At 31.3% G+C, this 19,760-nt stretch overlaps 2 protein-coding genes across 4 annotated transcripts; one reads left to right on the top strand and one right to left on the bottom strand.

Moving 5' to 3' along the window:
* The first annotated feature begins 4,150 nt into the window (after positions 1-4,150).
* Positions 4,151-7,041, top strand: LOC129304439 (receptor-like protein EIX2). Of its 3 annotated transcripts, none has more exons than XM_054944093.1 (2): positions 4,151-6,605; positions 6,804-7,041. In XM_054944093.1, the coding sequence occupies exon 1, from the start codon at positions 4,162-4,164 to the stop codon at positions 6,601-6,603; it is 2,442 nt and encodes an 813-aa protein (XP_054800068.1). In that variant the 5' UTR covers positions 4,151-4,161; the 3' UTR covers positions 6,604-6,605; positions 6,804-7,041. The 3 variants fall into 3 exon arrangements, with proteins under 3 accessions (XP_054800068.1, XP_054800066.1, XP_054800067.1); XM_054944091.1 differs by having other exon boundaries at positions 6,787-7,041; XM_054944092.1 differs by having other exon boundaries at positions 6,731-7,041.
* A 2,225-nt stretch (positions 7,042-9,266) lies between these two features.
* LOC129306446 (chlorophyll a-b binding protein CP24 10A, chloroplastic-like) lies at positions 9,267-10,898 on the bottom strand. Its single transcript, XM_054947060.1, has 2 exons — positions 10,578-10,898; positions 9,267-9,935 (listed from the first exon to the last, which is right to left on the bottom strand). Exons 1-2 carry the CDS (start codon positions 10,808-10,810, stop codon positions 9,386-9,388), a joined length of 783 nt encoding a protein of 260 aa, XP_054803035.1. The 5' UTR covers positions 10,811-10,898; the 3' UTR covers positions 9,267-9,385.
* Positions 10,899-19,760: the final 8,862 nt, after the last annotated feature.

Here is a 19,760-nt window from a genome sequence, read left to right as displayed (position 1 = left end):
AAAGAAAAGAAAAGAAAAAGAAAAAACTTACATGCCAATAGAATATAAAGTCATTGGCAAAATAGCACATTAATCCTCATCAATATCTTGCCTTGTTAAATACTTTGCCTATTTTCATTGCTCAATTTCTAGCATGCATTGAGATTAGTATACTACATAACTTACATCCCAAATGATGATCATGGATGTAAAGTTTCTTGTTGCTTTCATTATTGATCAATTTGACTATTTGAAACTAAAAACTAAAATGCTTTCAGAATTAATTAAGTAGCGGATCATTATTATTTTTCTCAGTATTTAATTTGATCTTCACACAAAACTCTGTAGCTTAAGATATATAGATTTGTCCAAAAGGATAGATGTAAAAATATTGTGAATCACCATGATTCGAACACGTTTATTAAAAGACCAATATAAATCCACATCATTATTACTACTATAAATGAATGGCATATGCAAATAATTTTATTTTAATACAGTTATCTGACAATCTGATGATATATAATTGAAGATTATGAATATCTAATTGTATGGGTGGTGCTTTTAATATGAATTTTTTTTCTTTGGTATCTACATCCTTTAATCTTAATGAAAGATAACTGAGTTCCTCAAGCATTCCCTCAATGACAATTGGTAAACTCATTTTATTTTCTGGGTGCTCTCTTTTCATTTTTAATTAGTTTCACATCTGGATGAATAAACACGTCCAGTCTAATAAAACAAAAACACCAATACAAAAGACAAGCTAATTATATTGTCTGAACTGACAACGTTCTTTTGATTATTAAATAATATAGGTGATTATCTAAGAATGGGACAATGACATTAAATTAAATTCCATAAGAGTAAACAGTTATGTTTATGACAATTACTTAAAATAAATTATAATTATTGGTTTAAAAAATTGTAAATTCAAAAATCTCAATTATAAATAAATTAATATAATATTTATGTTTTAAACGTAATTATCAATTTTCAATTAAAATTTTTGTCTGTAATTGTTTAAATCAATATTTATAATATTTTAAAAAAAATTCAAAAACCCAATTATCCTTCATTGGCTTTTCTCGAACCTACGACAATCCCTCTGATCACGGTATTCAAAAGTCACTGCCTTGTCACCTTGGATTGTTGAAACATTAAATAATTGATTGTTTATGGACACAAGCAAGGAAAATGTAAAAAGGAACAAGAACAAGAAGAAAACATGAAGATTGGCAACTTTTTTCTTTTATTTTGGTTTTGTCAAAGGAAAAAAGTCTTAACATGCAGACTTGTGGGTGATGAGTGATGACCACTGTTTGTACGTACTCATCATTTATAATAATTTTATATCATCAGATACAACAAAGGAATTTGAAAATTTTCAAAGTAATATTATTTAATAATTTTTTATAAAATAATCACTCATATATACACCTGAAACATATAATTTAGCCTTTGATTTTGTCCAATTATTTATTCAAAAGCAATAACAAATTGGTGCAAGACATGGATTTAGACTTCAATTTGAATTGTTCTCTTTAAATACATGATCAATTTTATAACACGTCTGTAATTTTCATAGGATTTAGAGGAATTTGACTTTTAAATTATATGACTAGTAGTATTTGAAATTTCAAACTCAATTTTTATATAATATTTTCTTTTAACATTTGAAAATAATTCAATGTTGCTTCAACTATTAATAAAAATTAACTTTAATTATTTTTTGGCTAAAAAATTATAAATAAGTACCATATAAAAAAAATTAATACCAACTAAGTTCTCTAAAATAAAAATAAATATTAATAGACAAATATTTCTTTTACATGCAAAAGACTAAAATTTAATTTTGACCAGGCATTTTCATCAATTACTAGGTGATTATCAAAACACTTATTGACACCAACCTAGGAAAATAATATTATCTTATTAAAATATTGGTATTTTAATATTTATTAGTTTAACTATTATAATTATTATCTATAAATATTCCTCCAAATTTATAAATCCTTTTTTAAGAAAATTAGTTTCTCAAGTAGTGTATCTGAAATTTGTATATGAATGTTTTTAAACAACTCAACTATTATTATTTGTAAAAAAAAACAGCATTCACTTTTAAATCATAGATACACTAATTAAGTTATAATTTTTGGAGAAATTGTAAACCTCAAAAATTAACTTGTAAATTGTGTCATAAGATTTGTAAATAATATTTAAATTATTAATGTTTTAACAAGATATTTGGTTGCAATAAATACTTTTTCAAATGATATTAGGTCAAAGTAGCTTATTAAAATGGCATTTTGGATTTTATATAAGAAATAAATTACATTTATCTCTTGGTATTTAGTTTTGATTTATAAAATTTTAAATTAATTTTTTTATATGATACTTATTTATAATTTGTGTGTCATTTTCTATAATTTTTGTGGTTTTTTTTTATAATTTTCTAATTTACTATTGTCAAAGTTAACGTGTTTTAATGGGAGGAGTGACCTTATAATATTTTTAAAAATTAAAAGGAAACATCACATAAAAAAATGAGTTTATTATCTCAAACGCTCTTACACCTAAAATTGTCATTTAACCCATTCTCATATTTAACAATTCTTAAATGGGTTAAGTGATAATTTTGTCCTTAAACTATAAGCTTAAGAGATATTAGAACTCAACTCTTTTTTAATACAATGTTCTTTTTTAACATTTGAAAATAATGTAGTGTACTATTATCAAAAGTTAATTTTGACACATAATTGACCAAATTATAAATTTCAAAAGTTAACTTATAAATTGTGTGTGAAGATTGATAAATAATATTATTATTTAAATTGTTAATATTTTAATAAGATATTACTAAAAAAATATATTATTTCTTAATTACTTGTGGATGTTGGTATCAATGATGACAATTCGATAATCATCCAATAGCCACTTAAAGTACTTGGTCAAAATTAAATTTTAGTCTTCACCATGTAAAAGAAATAACAATTGTCTCTTGGATATTTATTTGTAATTCATAAAACTTAATCATTTTAATATTCTCATTTGGTACTTAATTTTTGCATCTTTTTTTATGATTTTCTGATTAGCTAATTGTCAAAATTAAGTTTTTTTAAGGGACAATATTATACAATTTTTAAATATTGAAAGAGAACATTGGTACACCAAAAAATAATTTAGAATCCTAAATATTCTTTAACCTATAATTTAAAGGCAAAATTATATTTAATCCTTCTCAAACAAATTATACAACCAAAATAAACGTGGACGTGACATATAATTCTCATATTCAGCAAACGGCATCCCTTTTCATGTCGAAGGAAAGTTTCTTTAAGCAATTAATGTTACGTTTCATAAAAGAATTCATACACCTTTAAATTATACATTACTAGATTTTTAGATTTTATCTCATTTGTTTATTCAAAAGTAATAACAATTTGGTGTGGGGCCATGGATTTGGATCTGGGATTTGTATATGTAAAGTCTTGAGAGTTTTCATTCCTATGGTAATACTTAATGTTTAAAAAAGGTTAAAATTTCATTTTAAAAAGATATTGAAAATTTCTTCCAGGATGAAGAGATAAAAACTCTACTCTTGTTCAGAAGACTTATTTGACTGAACTACATTTGAACACTAAAGAATTGGTTATTTAAATCATCTGAAATTGAGATCTATACGTACATGTCTATTAAGCTTGCTTTTTAAAAAAAGAAAAGTAAGATTTTATATTTTATATTTTATAAAAAATAAAATGATGAAAAATACTAAAAATATTTTTTTTTGGGGAGGGGGGAACCTTCACTTAAAGTTACATATTTTAACTTAGAGCATTTAAATCCGAAGAAATTGAATCAAATTAACTTGGGTTAGATCCTTCGGTTTTTCCCTTCTCTTTCCATAAAGTGGGGGGGGGGGGGGGGGGAGTGCGTAAAGGAAAGAGAACGTATAGGCCTTAAATGAAGGAAAAGAGAATACAACATTAGAATGACACAGCACAAAAGGTCTGTTCCACTAAGTCTCTAGCTCGCAGAGTCAACAACAATTGACGAGTGCAAGATGGTTAAGAGGAAAATGACAATTGAATCCTCATCTTGGCTTATTAATACTTAGCCTATTTTCATTGGTCTCTTGCATGCATTGAGATCAATATACTAGATACGAAACTTATATCCAGAATGATGATGATGATGATGGATGTGAGGCTTGTTGTTGCTTCCATGGTGCTTTTGGGGCATATGTCGTCAATGGCTTTTGCAGTGAGGTGCAAAGAGAGTGAGAGACTCTCACTTCTTGCTCTCAAACAAAGCTTTGTTGATCGTGATGGCAAGCTCTCCTCTTGGAGTGATGCTGAGAACCAGACCGAATGTTGCAACTGGGATGGTGTTTTTTGCGATGAAGAATCTGGCCATGTGGATGAACTTTATCTATCTTCTTACAATCTGGAAGGTACAATCATTCCACCAGGATTGACTAAATTATATCATTTGAAATCGTTGGATCTTTCTGGAATTCATTTCAATCTAACTCAATTCCCAAGTTCCATTCTTTCTCTAAAGAAATTGGAATATCTCGACCTCTCTGATGTAAATTTGACTATGAAAATTCCTTATCAATTGGGAGATTTGTCCTCCCTACAACAATTGAGTCTAAATGGGAACCACCTCGAAGGTAGCATACCCAAGTCCTTGGCTTTATGTAGTTTAGAGGAGTTAGATCTAAGCAACAATTCCTTGAGTGGCCAAATAGATGACTTTGTTGCATCATTCAGCCATTGTGCTGATGTATCATTGGTAATATTAGATTTATCTAATAACCAATTTTCATGGCCCCTACCAAAATTTTCACAAATCTCATCCTTGCAAGATGTAGATGTGTCTCACAATCGGCTCATTGGAACTCTGAATGATGATATTGGACTTCTTTCCAACTTAGAACACTTTGACGTTGGATATAATTCTGTGGGAGGTGTCATATCTGAAACCCATTTCTCGAGGCTCTCTCAGCTATATTATTTGGACTTTTCTTTCAATCATTTGATTTTTAAAATCAGTCCTCATTGGACTCCCCCTTTTCATGCTGGGCACATTGGCTTAGCATCTTGTGAGTTGGGCCCTGGCTTTCCAATGTGGCTTCAAACCCAAATATTGTGTGACGAAATAGATATTTCAAATGCTGGAATTTCTGGTACAGTTCCAAGTTGGTTTTGGAATTTGTCTTTTATAAGGCTAAACCTTTCGCACAACCAGATTATTGGTGAAATTCCTTATTTTTCAAGACCAGAGGGTAAACTTCTATATATGGATCTTAGTTCAAATTTGTTTCGAGGCTCAATTCCTTCATTTTTATCATATTTGCTTGAAGGTTTGGATTTGTCCTATAATAAAATTACAGATGCTACCTCTTTCTTATGCCCAAGCACTACCACAAATATTAGCCTTATAGATCTCTCAAATAATCAATTGTCCGGTGTGCTTCCAGATTGTTGGGAGTATTTTGATTCGTTGGTCTTTCTTAGTGTTGCAAACAATAGCATCTCTGGAAAAATTCCAACATCTATGGGCTCCTTAAAAGAAATCCAAGCATTACATTTAGACAACAACAAGTTTATTGGTGAAATACCTTTGACTTTGAATAAATGCAAGGAGTTGAGAACACTTGATGTTGCACAAAATGAACTTACGGGATTGATACCTACTTGGATTGGTGGGCTTAAAAAGTTACGTTTCCTTATCATGAGATCCAATATGTTTTTTGGAAGTTTACCTTACAATATTTGCCATCTTTCCCAACTTCAAATCTTAGACATCTCCTTGAATAGTGTGTCCGGAAGTTTACCAAAATGTCTCAACCTTCTTTCTACTTTGGCAAATGAAAAAAATCACGTTGCAACTGTAAGCTATTATTTTGATTACTTTGATGAAGGCGATGACGTGATGCAGAACTATTATTCAACAAAGGATAGTGCATCATTGGTGTGGAAAGGAAAGGAGTCTATGTACCAAAGCATATTAGGATTGGTCAAAAGCATTGATCTCTCTAGCAACATGCTAACCGGAGACATTCCGAGTGAAATGATGGATCTTGTTGGATTGGTTTCTTTAAACCTTTCAAGAAATATGATCAGAGGACAGATCCCGGCAGCCATCGGAAAACTGAAATCATTGGACTTTCTTGATCTGTCAAGAAACCACTTGTCTGGAAACATTCCTTCAGAACTTTCACATTTAGATAGGCTTGGTGTGATGGATTTATCATACAACAATTTGTCTGGAGAAATCCCAATTGGCACTCAGCTGCAAAGCTTCGATCCCTCTTGTTATGCAGAAAATGCAGGACTTTGTGGTGCTCCTCTTCCTAAATGTCCTCAAAAGCCAACAGAGGATAATCAAACTGATAAAAGTTCTGAAGAAGATGAAACATTCTTTGATGGGGGCTTTTTCATTAGCTTGTCAGTCGGATTCATCATGGGATTTTGGGGAGTTTGCAGCTTAATATTTTTCAACAAATCATTCAGATATGCCTATTTTGGGCTCATGGGTGGTATATATGACAAAGTGTACGCGTTGGTTGCTATAAATGTGGCCAGATTGCGCAGATCAAACCGAGCTTCATCTTGAAGGTAGCTAGCACAAGCCCTTATCTCTCTTGTAAAGAAGAGCATTGATTTTTTTTTCTTTTAAAAGATCAGCTCTTAAAATGTAGTGCTTTAATTTCCTCTGCGTGTTAACTGTGCAATTTTTGCAGCACTTGGCTTTGTCGTCTAACAAGTTGATTAACCTCTGTTCTGTAAATTAATACAGTCAACGCCTGGTGGCAGCTGCCGGACAAGGTTGCCCAGTATACTTCAATCACAAATAAGGCATTTGCTTTGTTTCATTGTTCTTGCCTTAGGTTTCTGGTTTTGCTCCTCTCAGAATGTCTTGTGTCAGTAACTTCTTGTTGGTCTGGCTTACTGGCTAGGTTCAATTTGGTGGTTTGATGTTTTTCTTTTTGATACCAATTGTTGTAAGCAAGATATTTCTCCGTAGTGTGGGTTATCAAGTAATTAAAGCAAATTTCTGGGCAATGCGGATGTTAAGACAAATATTCATTTGTTGTATCCTAGAATTCCAATTCCTATTATTTTAAAAGACAAAATTGCATCCCTTTTAAGTACTATATAAGAAAATTAATTATCTATAGGTCTCAACTACTTATAAATACTGAAGTTTAACTTGTAAAAAAGTTAAAATATTTTTTTTTAAATTTGGATCTGATCATAATTTTCTCTTAAAAAAGGTACGATATTGTATTCTAAAATAAACTAGACTTTTATAAATTGATAGAAAGTGGGCTTTGTTAAATTTGGTCCAGATTCCTTTATGGCCCAGGTTGTTTTCAATATCTTTAATTCGCAGTTTTGCGCCTAGTCCAGATAGATTAGAAATGTTCGTGGGCAGCCTGAACAAATTGAATTTTTGGAGGCAAATTTAATTTAAAATAAACAAAAAAAAAAGTTAAATTCAAGTTAAACTATTATTAGGGCTTAAGCCCATTTTTCTTAAAAGCCCAACCCTAATTCCCCAATCTTGTTCAATTGAAATTAACTAGCCATTTACTAACAAAGTTGGGTCTAACTAGCGAAAGAGGTTAGTTTTTCATAACATAATAAATTAATATTTAAATCCCCGCTAAAGAGACGATCAAATTTCTTGCTTGACTATGCCTTCAAGAGAACTGCCTCCAATAGGAGAATGCTCATGAGCAATAAACAAAAAATAGTCATTCTAAATAGACTTTCTTAGGTAGACTTTTTAAATGGGTTTCAAGTTAAGGCTTAGGCAGATTTAGGCCTGAGTTGTGAAAAAAATATTATATAGACTTCAAGCCAAAATCAAGTTTCTAGCCTACCATGCAAGCATAGTCTTATTTTATCAAAGTCTGGTTTGACTTGACATACTTCTACCCTAACTCTTAACTTACCCCACTTTGATCATCATCATCATTTCTTATCACATTTATGAGTTATTGGTTTATTATGGGTTTTAATTATTTTTTTAATCACCTTGTTCTAAAGTGTTGGCGAGTACTCTCACCATTTAATATTATAAAACATTTTTTTAAAATATTTTGTTTAAAAATATAAAACATTTTGAGACTTTTTAATATGTGATTAATCAACTTTTTTTTAAATACCCTTGATTAAAGAGTATAGTTAATAAGATTTTTTTAATTGAGATAATATATCCTATTAAATAAGGTACAAATAAAAAAATGATATAATTTTAAAGATGATTAATTAATTTATTAAAGGATATAATTTGATTAAAAGTGTAAGGAGGAGTATATAATGTTGAAGGGCATTTATAAGGGTCGTTTCTGTTCAAATTTGTGTAGCTCTTAAACGCATGACTCAGGCCTGTGACATTGAATTCAGTAGTACACAATACCAATCCGAGAAAATATTTTGGAACGTAGCTAACATGTTAAGATTTTAAAAATTCTATAGTTAATTTGGACCTATTTGTCACTCTTGCCACCCTGAAGTAAACTTTTAGACCGTGTGGTGTTGGATATGATACTTGTGTGTGTCATTATTTTCCTGGCAAGCTTCATTCTTCTCCCATTTCAAGCACCTGTGCTTATAATTATAGGCATGCGATAACCCTCCTACATGCATTTTGTTGTGTCAGGTGCATTATTATGATTGAAATCGAAGCTTGTTCATTGTCTAGCTTAGATGTATTTTAATTTTTATCAGTTTAAATGCAAGAGAAATACTGACAAAAGAACACTGATAACAGATCTCTGATCTGAAGCTAATGTTACAACTTCATCTGGATTGGTCAAGCATCTAGATGCTCTCATAATTATCATCACCTACTTGGTTTATTCAAGTTTTGCAAATTGATGCTGCTTCATCTTTTTTTTCCTGTATGGTGTTGATCGTCTTGCATATCTGACAAAGATCACTAGCAAATTAAATGAAAGTAAGGTATTGGAAACAGGTCAGAGTACTATTTTAAATGTTAAATGGTTAAAATTGTAATTAAATCTTAGTCAAATTAATCATGAACAAAGTATTTCATTGAACCAGTTAATGCATTGTTTTAATGGTTTATTGATTGAACCAACTCAACTAACCTAGATTTATATACTGTCATGAAGCAGAGTTCATATAAACCTAGTATTACCCATATCTCCTCATTACCCTGAGCTGGGGAATGAGGTAGAAAGAGAGAGCTTTTATAGGATGGTTACATTATAAATACAGTTCACAAGCATGCATTCAACTCCAAGATTAGAACACACAATTTGAATTTCTTAGGGAGAACTACACACTGGCTCTACAGGACAAAGATTCATGTGCAACTTGTCTAGCCTCAAATTCAATTATCTACACAGAAAATGTTTCTAGTTTTACAAGCCAAGAGCACCGAGAGGTGTCTTCCCTTGTCCTGCTTCAAAGTAGAAGATCAGCATAGCCAACATAGCAATCCTAGCATGCTTGATCTCAGCAAGTTTCAGTCTTTCAAGCTTTTCTCTGTCAGGAATGTAAACCCCATCCTGGATTTTCCCTGCGAATCCCAATGGGTCAAAGAACTTGCCGCCGGGATATCCCTGGTCGCCGGTGGAGTTAGCGAAGTTCTCGGCGGTTCTCGACCACGGCGTGGCCCAATCCACTGACTGTGAATCAGGGTTGAAGAAGTCCACCCACCTTTTGCTTTCTACCCACCCCATGAGCAGCAATTGTGTGCCCAGAAGTGAGCCGAAGGAGAACGGAGCAATGGCGCCAGGGTCGGCTCCGGCCTCGAACCACGGCACTCCACTCCATGCCTGGCCGACAAAGATGCCGACAACCGCCGCCATTGCCCACCGGCCATGGATGAGCTCTGCTTCTCTGTACCACTTGAGGAATGCTGGATCCTTGCCTAGTCCAAGAGGGTCAAAGCCATAGTCACCAGGGAGCCTATAATAGCAATATTTCAACAGAGATTGATCAATGAACAGAAAATACCAGAAAAGCTCAGGTGAAATTTCCAGATACACTCAGTTTGCACAAAATATAGCAGAATTCCGTGTGAATGCAATGTAGAAAACAGCCTTGAGAGAGCTGCCCCTCTATAACTCGATAATATAACTTCGTCATGTAACCATATAAAAAAAAAATTTCAAGAAGACCTATGAGATATCTGATCACATCAGAAAATACCAGAAAAACTAAGGTAAAACAAAATATAGTCTCAAACGCAGAAAACAATTTTGGGAGAGCTACCCCTAATTACACTCAATAATGCTTGAATCTTGAAACTGACTCGGTCCAATAACGGTACAAAAACTGAAGTAAAATTTCCAACTCAGTTTACACAAATAGTGTTTGAATGCAGAAAGCGGCTTTCAGAGAGCTACCCTAATTAGACTAGAAAATGCTCAAATCTCAGTCACGTAGATCATATCATAAACACTTGTGTACTGGCAGCATGTTTGTCTGATATGTAGATGTATGTTTTCATGATTGATCTGTTTAACCTATGGTTTTATAACACGAGTGTTTGTCTGAAAATTTTCCTGGAAAATGAAAGAAACGAAGATGATTATGGGAGGGACTTACGAGCCATCTAGCCATTCAGGGTCGATGAAGTTGCCACCACCTCTAACACCAGGAATCCAAGATTTCTTAGGTGCAGCAGCAGCAGCAGCAACAAAGAACCTCTTAGGGTTTGCAGCATTATTATTAGCAGAACCAGATTTAGCAGCGAAGAGAGATTGGCTTCTCTTTCCTCCACACAAGAAGGAAGATCCCAAGCCATTCAATACAGCTCCAGATGTTGCAGCACCTGCCATCTCCGCTTTTCTTGCTCTGAAACTTTTCTCGAGAAAATGACAGAGACAGATTGCGCTCGTAGTAGTGTGTCTTCTGGGGATACTGATGAGTGTTTTATTTATGTATGGGCGTGCGGGGGTGAGAAAATCTAAAGGGGTTTTCTTAGTGGGCCAAGTGGGACGAGAAAATCTGCAGCAGAAATCTGAGAAGCTATCGTGGATAGATTTTGGACCAATGAGAACTAGTTCCTCCCATCCTCATCTCTTGTCGCTTCCATCCACGTGGATTACCACTTCACCACTACTGTTCTATTATCATCCTATTTTTGTTCCATCTCTCCAAGATGAAAAAGGATAATGTTATAAAGGAGGAACTTAAATTTAAGATATTTACGCTGAAGGATTCTTGATTTTTGAAATTATTCTGAATTATTTAAGGACTCAAAATTTTGAGAATGAATTGTAAAATTTTTTCTCTAATTGCGTTGAATTACCATGATTTTTTATATATCTAAAATTATTATATATATTTGTCATTTTCCACTTATTTTTAAAAGCAAACAAATTATGGGGTTTTTTTTTGTCACAAGTAATTTTTTAACATATTATTTGACACATAAAATTGAAAAAAATAAAATATGTGTCAGATTACTATTTGTCTCTTGCAATGTTTATGAAAAAAATCTCGGTTAAAGGTATGGAAATGTCCTGCATGAAATTTCTGTTAATGGGGATGGATCTGTGATGAATGAAATAAATAAAAGTAAAGGAAAAAGTTGCACGCAGCATCTTTTAAGCATAAGCAGTACTTTCCTTTGAACTTAATTTGGCAACATCTATTTTATTTTTTGGATGCAAGTTGAGTTAATAATGAATTTCTTTTAAGACATAATGATGACTTTTGAATATGATTTGTACTAGTAAGACTTAAGTCAAGACAATAATAATTTTTATAAAATGATAATTTGACTTTGTCCTTGGTGAATTCAAAAACAAAGTTAATGAGCTTCAGTAGTTGGATTCTTAATCTTGGATCTTTTAAATGATTAAATGAGTGATAGTAAGGGGTATTTGTAGACATTAAAGTTATGCCTTAAAGTGGTATCTTTTAAGTAATAAAAATCTCATTAAAAATTATAATTAAAGTTGGTTCATGGATAACCTTATATTAATTCTTAAACATTCCTATGTTAGTTCATGAATTAACATAGTTTAATAATTAATATTAACTTAGGATTATTTAAAATAACTTTCCATAAAAAATATCATTTTAAATAGTTTTAATGTGTAAAGTATTTTTAAAATATATTTCTTTTCATCAAATGACACTTTTTACTGTTATAACCCTCCAAAGATATTTTTAGAAGTTAAAGAGACATAACATTGATAGCTATAATTCTCTATATAATCTTTCATAAAAATTCATTAATTTATAAGGACATAACTCTTTAATTTATAAAGACATGATTTTTCAAAAGGACATGACTTTTTAAAAAGATCTCTTTATTTTAAAAATATTCCAACAATTTCATGGTGTATGTTCAAAAATCAAATTTATGTGAAAAATTCATATTACGTATTATTAAATTATTATTTGATAAAAATATAAAATGTAATTTTATATATTAAAAATCACAATACTTAAGCAAATATATACTGAATAGTTTAAAATTATATATATTAATTAATACAAATGTTTTACTCGTATTAATGACTATCGTCGTGAACAACTCCATTTGCAGCAAGGACCAAAAACATCACATTCTAAAAGAAAGAAAAAGGGAAATCTTCATGGAAGGATTATGGACGTGATATATTTTTAAATCATATCTAAAATATTTTAAAATTTTATCATAGGATGATGGGTATAAATTGAAACAAATTATAACATGAAATGATCAAAACATCCTTCCTTAGAACTCATTCTATCTTTATATATAATGTATTTTTCATAAGCTTGTTTCGTCTTTAAATATAAAGAGTGTTGTAACACTTCAAAATTTCATTTTGATTTTTCATAAGAATACAATTAGTTAATTAATTAAAGTTTTAAAATTAAACACTTATCATAATAGAAAAGTGTCTACTATCTAATAAAGAAAAAAATCATTTTTCCAAAACATTACATGGTAAATAAAGATTTATCATAATAAAAAGAGCTTTAGAGATAATATTCAAACCCTACCATGCTGGGAAGGGCCTACTATAGTAAGTAAAAATTAAAATTATTTTTATAAAGTTTACCATGATAGAAAAATCTTTTCTTACAATAAAATATTGCTCAATATGGGCTACCATGATAGAAAATAATCTACTATGATAGAAAAGGTTTAAACAAAATAAAATAACCCTACCATGATACTTTAGGAAAAAAGCAATATAAATAAAAAGAAATAATTAGTGCATTAAGCTAATTAATTTGTACCTAATGGGATTCCATTGAAGATTAATAGTTTAAAATCAATAAATAATAAAAAGAGAATTTAAAAGCAAAGCATGATTCTCAAGGGACTAATTTGTCTAAAAATAACTTGAAAAGAGGTAAAAAAGAGTCAAAAAGACCATTTCGGAAGTTAAAAACTTCACAAGGGCAATTCTAAAAAACATTGTGCCATATGTCAAGGCATACATGCCACATATTATGGCATGTGGCACAGAGAGAGAAATCTACCTTCTATAACATATGCCGTGACATATATATGCTGCTATGCAAAGTGTCATATTCAGCATTTTGATAACATGAATATTGATGGGGAATTTCAAACAGGCATAATTTTCTCTACAAATATCCAAATTGAATTTTTCAAATGTCCATATGAAATTTATCAAAAAAAAATATAGCTAATTATTTTAGTTTAGTATAAAAATTCATTCAAATGAGGATTTTATCTACAATATGCCTTTTAGGGACAAAACACACTTTTACACTTTACAAACCTAAAACCAAAGTCAATGGCTAATGTATAATTCACTTGACCCACTCAAATCCATTTCAAGCAATTATTTTACATTAGCAACTTGACACATACATATATAACTCTCATAACTGAGTTATTGTCACCCAACACTATATATATATATATAATGATATAACCTGTGGCATAAGAAATTTATTTTCATTCAAATACCTAAACAAGCATCATCAAAGGTCATGAGTGTCATCAAAAACTACTCCATGGCAATCACATAAAAAGTTAATCAAATGTGTGAGAGTTACATGCTCATTTACAAAACAAGTGCCTTAAGGTTGGCAATTGTACATAAATTAACCAAAAGGACATCAACAAGCCCAAATGGTGTCTACGCACACCAAGCTACGGTTCTAGTGCTTCTCCAACTAAACTCTTTCTTGTAAAAATGATAACCAAAATAAGTGAGACACAAAGGTCTTAGCAACCAAGACTAATATGCAATGCAACTAACCATGTGATTATTAAGTAGGGCATATGACAATGATTTTCAACCAAATTGTATTTAGCATGACAACATCTTATATCCCTCCTAACACTATACTTAGAATCAAATCACCCAGCCAAATGTGGGTTGGTCCAAGCTAATAGCCATTCATTGAGTTCAATGAGGGCTTATCACATGGTAGAAATACAATTCCAAACAAAATCCCCAACAATATGGTATTTTCCAAACAAATCTCAACATGTCATGCATATTTCCAAACAAATCCAAAAAAAAATACAACCAAACAATATCGTACTTACGAACAAAATTTATTTCAAACATAACATATATAGATACATAATTCATTTCACTTGGAAAATAATTTTTGAATAACAAAACATGCTTCCTTAACATAATTTATGTAACATCCTAGAGATTTAAACTCGATTGGCTAAGAGTATTTAGAGTAATTAAGTATATTGATGTGTTGTATGGCTAAAGGGGTCTAATGAATGATTTTGATTGTGGTTTCAGCCTTAAATTTAGGCCTAAAGCAAAGTTAGGTCATTAGGGTATCAAAAAGGAAGAAAATTTGAAAGGTGTGTCTTTGTGCCACATGCCATGAAGTACAATATGTCTGCTGCTACGTATAGATGGCAAACAATGAAAGATGATCTCTCTGTGTCATGCACCATGGTGCATAGTCAAAAATTTACATAAATAAGTCTACATCAGAGTTTAAAATCAGAAAGAAAGGAAAAAGAAAACAAAGAGCATCTATCAAGCTCTGTTAGGGTTTGAGTTTGAAGATCCTTAGAGATGTTTTGGAGCTTCCAAACACTAAAAGTAAGTCTCTTATGCCTTCTTCCTTCATTCTTCTTCCATTTTTATAAGTATTTGAGTTGGGAGAATGATTTTCGATCTATATAAATTATGAATCCAAACCTATTGATTACAATAGAGTTAATTAGAGTGGTTTAGGTTATTATTAATGATTTTGCACACTCGTGATAGTTTAAGGTCATCAATGGCTGAATTTAAGTTATAGTGAAGGTTGTTAGTAGTGTTTAATGGCCATTAAGATGGTTTAATGATTTATTAATAACAATGTGAGCTAAAGGAACCTAGTAAACCAAAAAGGTACATTAGAAAGTAAGTTGGTGATTTTAGTAAGTTGGGAATGATGAGATAGAGTGTTGGAAATCATTCAAATAGAGATATTAATGATTTTCCTCATAGTCAACCAATTTGGCACCATTCAAGCTTGTGAGGAGCTTTAGAAGTTTGTGTTTTAAGGGTTAAATATTTGACTTCTTAAAAGTTTAAGGTAACTAAAGAAAAATTTAGTTTGTATAATTGCTTGCTAATTGATTAATTTTTGAATTAATTGTTTAAAAACTTATTGGATATTTGTAGACTCACTAATGCAAAATTGTGGCAAGTTATATATTGGGTGAGTAACGTGTTGGAATCAAGAAAATGATTTGTGTTATGCATGTGTTTTTAATGCTATTGATTAAGAACTTGTATATACGAATATAAAATGAATAACATGATACAAGGCGTATGATGAGATTTATGGAGAATGACGGTGATGGTTTTGTGATGAATATGATGTGATGGTTGTCAATAGTTTTGCATATTATGTGTTAATGTATGTATAGCATGATCATTTATGACAAGAGTTTGCCTAAGGAGAGAAGTAGTGTTAAATCAATATGATAATGGTGACTTATCATTGGAATCAAAAGTTAACAACTGCCAACCATTAAAATCAGAGGGTAGCCATTGTTCTATATTTTATTAGGGATTATCCTACTTGCTTTTCGAGAGACTTAAACTTAACTAATCTTCACCAATTTATGAGGAAGCTAGATTAAGGGTACAGCACCTCATGGTTGTTAGTATTGGGAGAAATTGTAAATCACAAGTAAGTGAGGTAGCCTTGACTAGGTAGCTTCTCACGGGTAGAAGGCTTGGTTAGTTCAAGTTTATGGTCGTAGCTACTAAATGGCCATTGGTTTTATGTTTGAGGTATTAGGAGGGTATAAAGTTAGTATTAATCATGCATTTCATATTTCTAGCCATATGGTTGTTATTATTGTGACCTCATGTGTATATTATTGTTTATACATATATGATATGATATGTGTTCATACCCAGTCACACGGTTGTTAGTGTTGTGATCGTGGTAACCTTTTGAAAATCTTACTAAATTTGTGAAAAGCTGATTGTTGTCTTTTGCATCTATGATTAATTGAGATGCAACCATATAGGGTAGATTAATCTTGGTTACTTAGTGGTTATACTCACCCCTCATTCTTCAATATTACAAGGGCTAGCTCATCGATTAGGATCATGGAAAATAGTCAGAGGCTTAAGATTTAGAGAAAATTCTACTAGTCGACCTCATAGTTTATTTATGTGTATTTTTGTTGATAATTTGCCAACTAGTTTATATAGTTTTTGTGACTAATTGCACTCATTATGAGATTGATGTAAATTTGTATTTTATGCCCTTGGGTTGTATGCAAAGTGATTTTAAAATTTACAAAGGGTCAAAATACTAGTAGAAGTAGGGAGTTATGTAAATGATTGATTATAATGATTATTATATGGATTTATGAGAATTTAGCTCCCCCGTATGTAGTATCATCTTCCTTCTAACCTATGATTAATTCTAAATCTCAAATAATAAAGAAATTGTATTAAGATAGTTAATACAAAACTAAATTATAATTGGTGGAAAAAATAGGGATCCCAAGTTTTCAAAACAAAAACCATTTTCAAGATCTTGAAAACCGACAGATCAGAGTTTACAAATATACAAAAGCATAGGATCATTACACATATTAGTACATTTGCTTAAGAACTTGAAAATAAGAAAATTCTAAAAAATTTTGAGATATAAGCCACAGCTCGTCGAACATGTGCCATGATGTGTTCGTCTCTATGACATGCGCCGTGGCTCGTAGCACCATGCATCATGGCGCAATTGCACAAACTTCGACAGTAAATTCTACTGTCAATTTAACATCTTTTAAGGCAAATTTTGATGCGTCTCAATTCTCTATTCGATATTTGATTGACACGAACTAAATGTCTATGAAGAGCTCTTTTCGAGTTCTAACTAATAACTTAGGTTCCACAATCAAATTATTACTCAATCAAAATTAAGACACTCTTTTCAAAACTTACATTTTTTTTTTACAAATTTCACAAAACTAAATACCCAAACCATCTACCATAAGCCTTTAGCCATTGACACCCATTTAACCATATACAAAACATCACAACTAACTCGTGCAATGTATTGTACCATAGTAAACACTTATAGATCACCATTTCACTACTCAATCCCTTAACCTCAAAAACATACAAGGAAGAGTTTAAGCACATTTCTATCAAATAATCTATAATCAACACATAATATGCTCTACTCTTACTTGCATTAGTATTTTAGCCCTATCACATATATCACATAACATCAACTCACTCTTTAGGACCCAAAATACACTTACAACTTACAAATATATAATGCAAGTAAGAACAAAAAATGGATAAAACCTAGTTGGCAATTTTAATTGCCAAATACACATAATGAATAAAAAATAAAGAGGCATACAAAATAGGATTGCAATCTTATGCCTCAAGGTGCTGTCCTCTTTTTGATCCTCTTGAGTTATTTCTTATAATATTAAAAATAGTGGGGTAAGTACAACCACTCAATAACGAAGATTCAACTAACTCATACTAATGCATATCAATTAGTTTAAATGCAAGTGGCATATATAAACAATTCTTCAAACCATGTAAAATATTTGAGAATATAAATCCACATTTTCAATAATAGCCATACTTGGGAGATAATTTTTTTTAGCAATTTTCATATCAAAGGAGGTTTATCACACGATTCAGTAACATATAATTAGAAGTGATTAGGACTCAACTTATGATTATCATCATCAGGGTCATAATACTGACAACTATGTGCCTTTACTCACTATATATATGATCACACCTCCTTTATATCCTCCTTATTTCTCTAACATAAAACTACGGGTTATAACACAATGGGATAGTTTATAATCCATGACTTCCTTAGCCTAAACACTTGTGAGGAGATTACCCAGCCAAGGCTCACCCAACTCACCTGTGAAATATAGTTTCCCCTATTTCTCACATTATAGGGTGTTATATTCCCTAAACTACCTTTCTCATTGAACCAGTGATAATTAGTTAGGTTTGAGTCTCTTATTAAATCAGTAGGACAGTCATTTATTGAACAAGTGGGACAATATGAATATAATCAATTCGGAGCTATTACTAGGATGGGAGCCCTACCATGTGGATTTAATTCTCTACTCCTCTTCCTAGGCGAACTCCCACCTCTCAAGATCATACAATGTATATTCATGCAAAATTTAGATTTAACTTAATTCACAGCACTCCACATAACCAATTTCATCAAATTTCACCATTTTACAAATCATTGAACTTCTTAAATACATTTTCATTGAACTCTAAATTTTAAAATCATTGTACCTCACACATTCATAATCATTGAACTTCATACATTTTCAAATCATTGAACTTCTATCAACACAAATCATTACCCTACACTTAACAATCATTGAACTTTACAATTTTTAAAATCATTGAACAATATCAAATCACTACTTTATAGTGAGTTTTTTCAAGCAAAGTAAACCACATTTACATTTCAATTAATTTTATATAATTCAATCATCATTTATCAATTAATAACTAATAAACACACAAAATTTTAAGCTAGAATTCCCCTAGTTACTTCAAACATTTGAAAGATCAAAGGTTTCACCCTCTAATACTCACTTCTAAAGCTTCCAAGAAGCTTGAATAGTGCCAATAAGAGTCACTCTACAAGCATTTACAATGCAATTTATCAATATCTACATTTGAGCTAATTTTCACTAATACTTCAACATTTTTAATATTCAAGACTTATTCTTGACTCATGTAAAAGTACCCATATGGTTTTTTAGCTTTCTTTAATCCTTATTAATATCATTGAGCCCTTTAATGGTCATTAATGGGATCACATTGTTCCCAACCACCATATTTATGAGGATTTTCGAATACTAAATGGTCCTTAAGCACCAATTCTCATATAATCATAAATACCAAGGTTACTTAACACAATCTATTCTTATTAACTCTATTTAATTCAATGAGTTTGGACCCATAGTCTCTATGGATAGAAAAACACCATTATCAATCAACCCTAACTTCTACCATTAAGAAAATGGAAGAAGAGGGAAATATTTAAGTAAGGAAGCTTACCTTTGATATTTAGGAGCTATAAAATACTCCTAATATTTAGATTTGCCAAGCCCTAGCACTGCTCTCTCACTGCTCTTTCATGTTCTTCGTTTCTTCTCTTTTTTATTGCATCAGATTCATGACTTATTATAGTAGAAAAGTGACCACACACTGCAAAGGATGCACAATGCGTCATAGTGCATGGCACAGAGAGCCTCTCCCCAAGCTTGTTGCCATACATGCATTGCAGTGGCTTATCCACAAGCCACGACAT

Source organism: Prosopis cineraria, unplaced genomic scaffold (genome assembly GCF_029017545.1).
Source record: "Prosopis cineraria cultivar Desert tree isolate PC_DT_omini unplaced genomic scaffold, ASM2901754v1 PC3, whole genome shotgun sequence".
Lineage (NCBI taxonomy): Eukaryota > Viridiplantae > Streptophyta > Magnoliopsida > Fabales > Fabaceae > Prosopis > Prosopis cineraria.
This window is presented reverse-complemented; position numbering and strand designations above follow the sequence as displayed.

Bases quoted from the DNA above. Each gene is read 5' to 3' on its own strand.
- LOC129304439 (XM_054944093.1), top strand. From the start codon at position 4,162: ATGATGATGATGATGATGGATGTGAGGCTTGTTGTTGCTTCCATGGTG.
- LOC129306446 (XM_054947060.1), bottom strand. From the start codon at position 10,810: ATGGCAGGTGCTGCAACATCTGGAGCTGTATTGAATGGCTTGGGATCT. The intron at 9,936-10,577 runs GTAAGTCCCTCC...TTGCTATTATAG, and splicing joins CCTGAATGGCTAGATGGCTC to GCTCCCTGGTGACTATGGCT.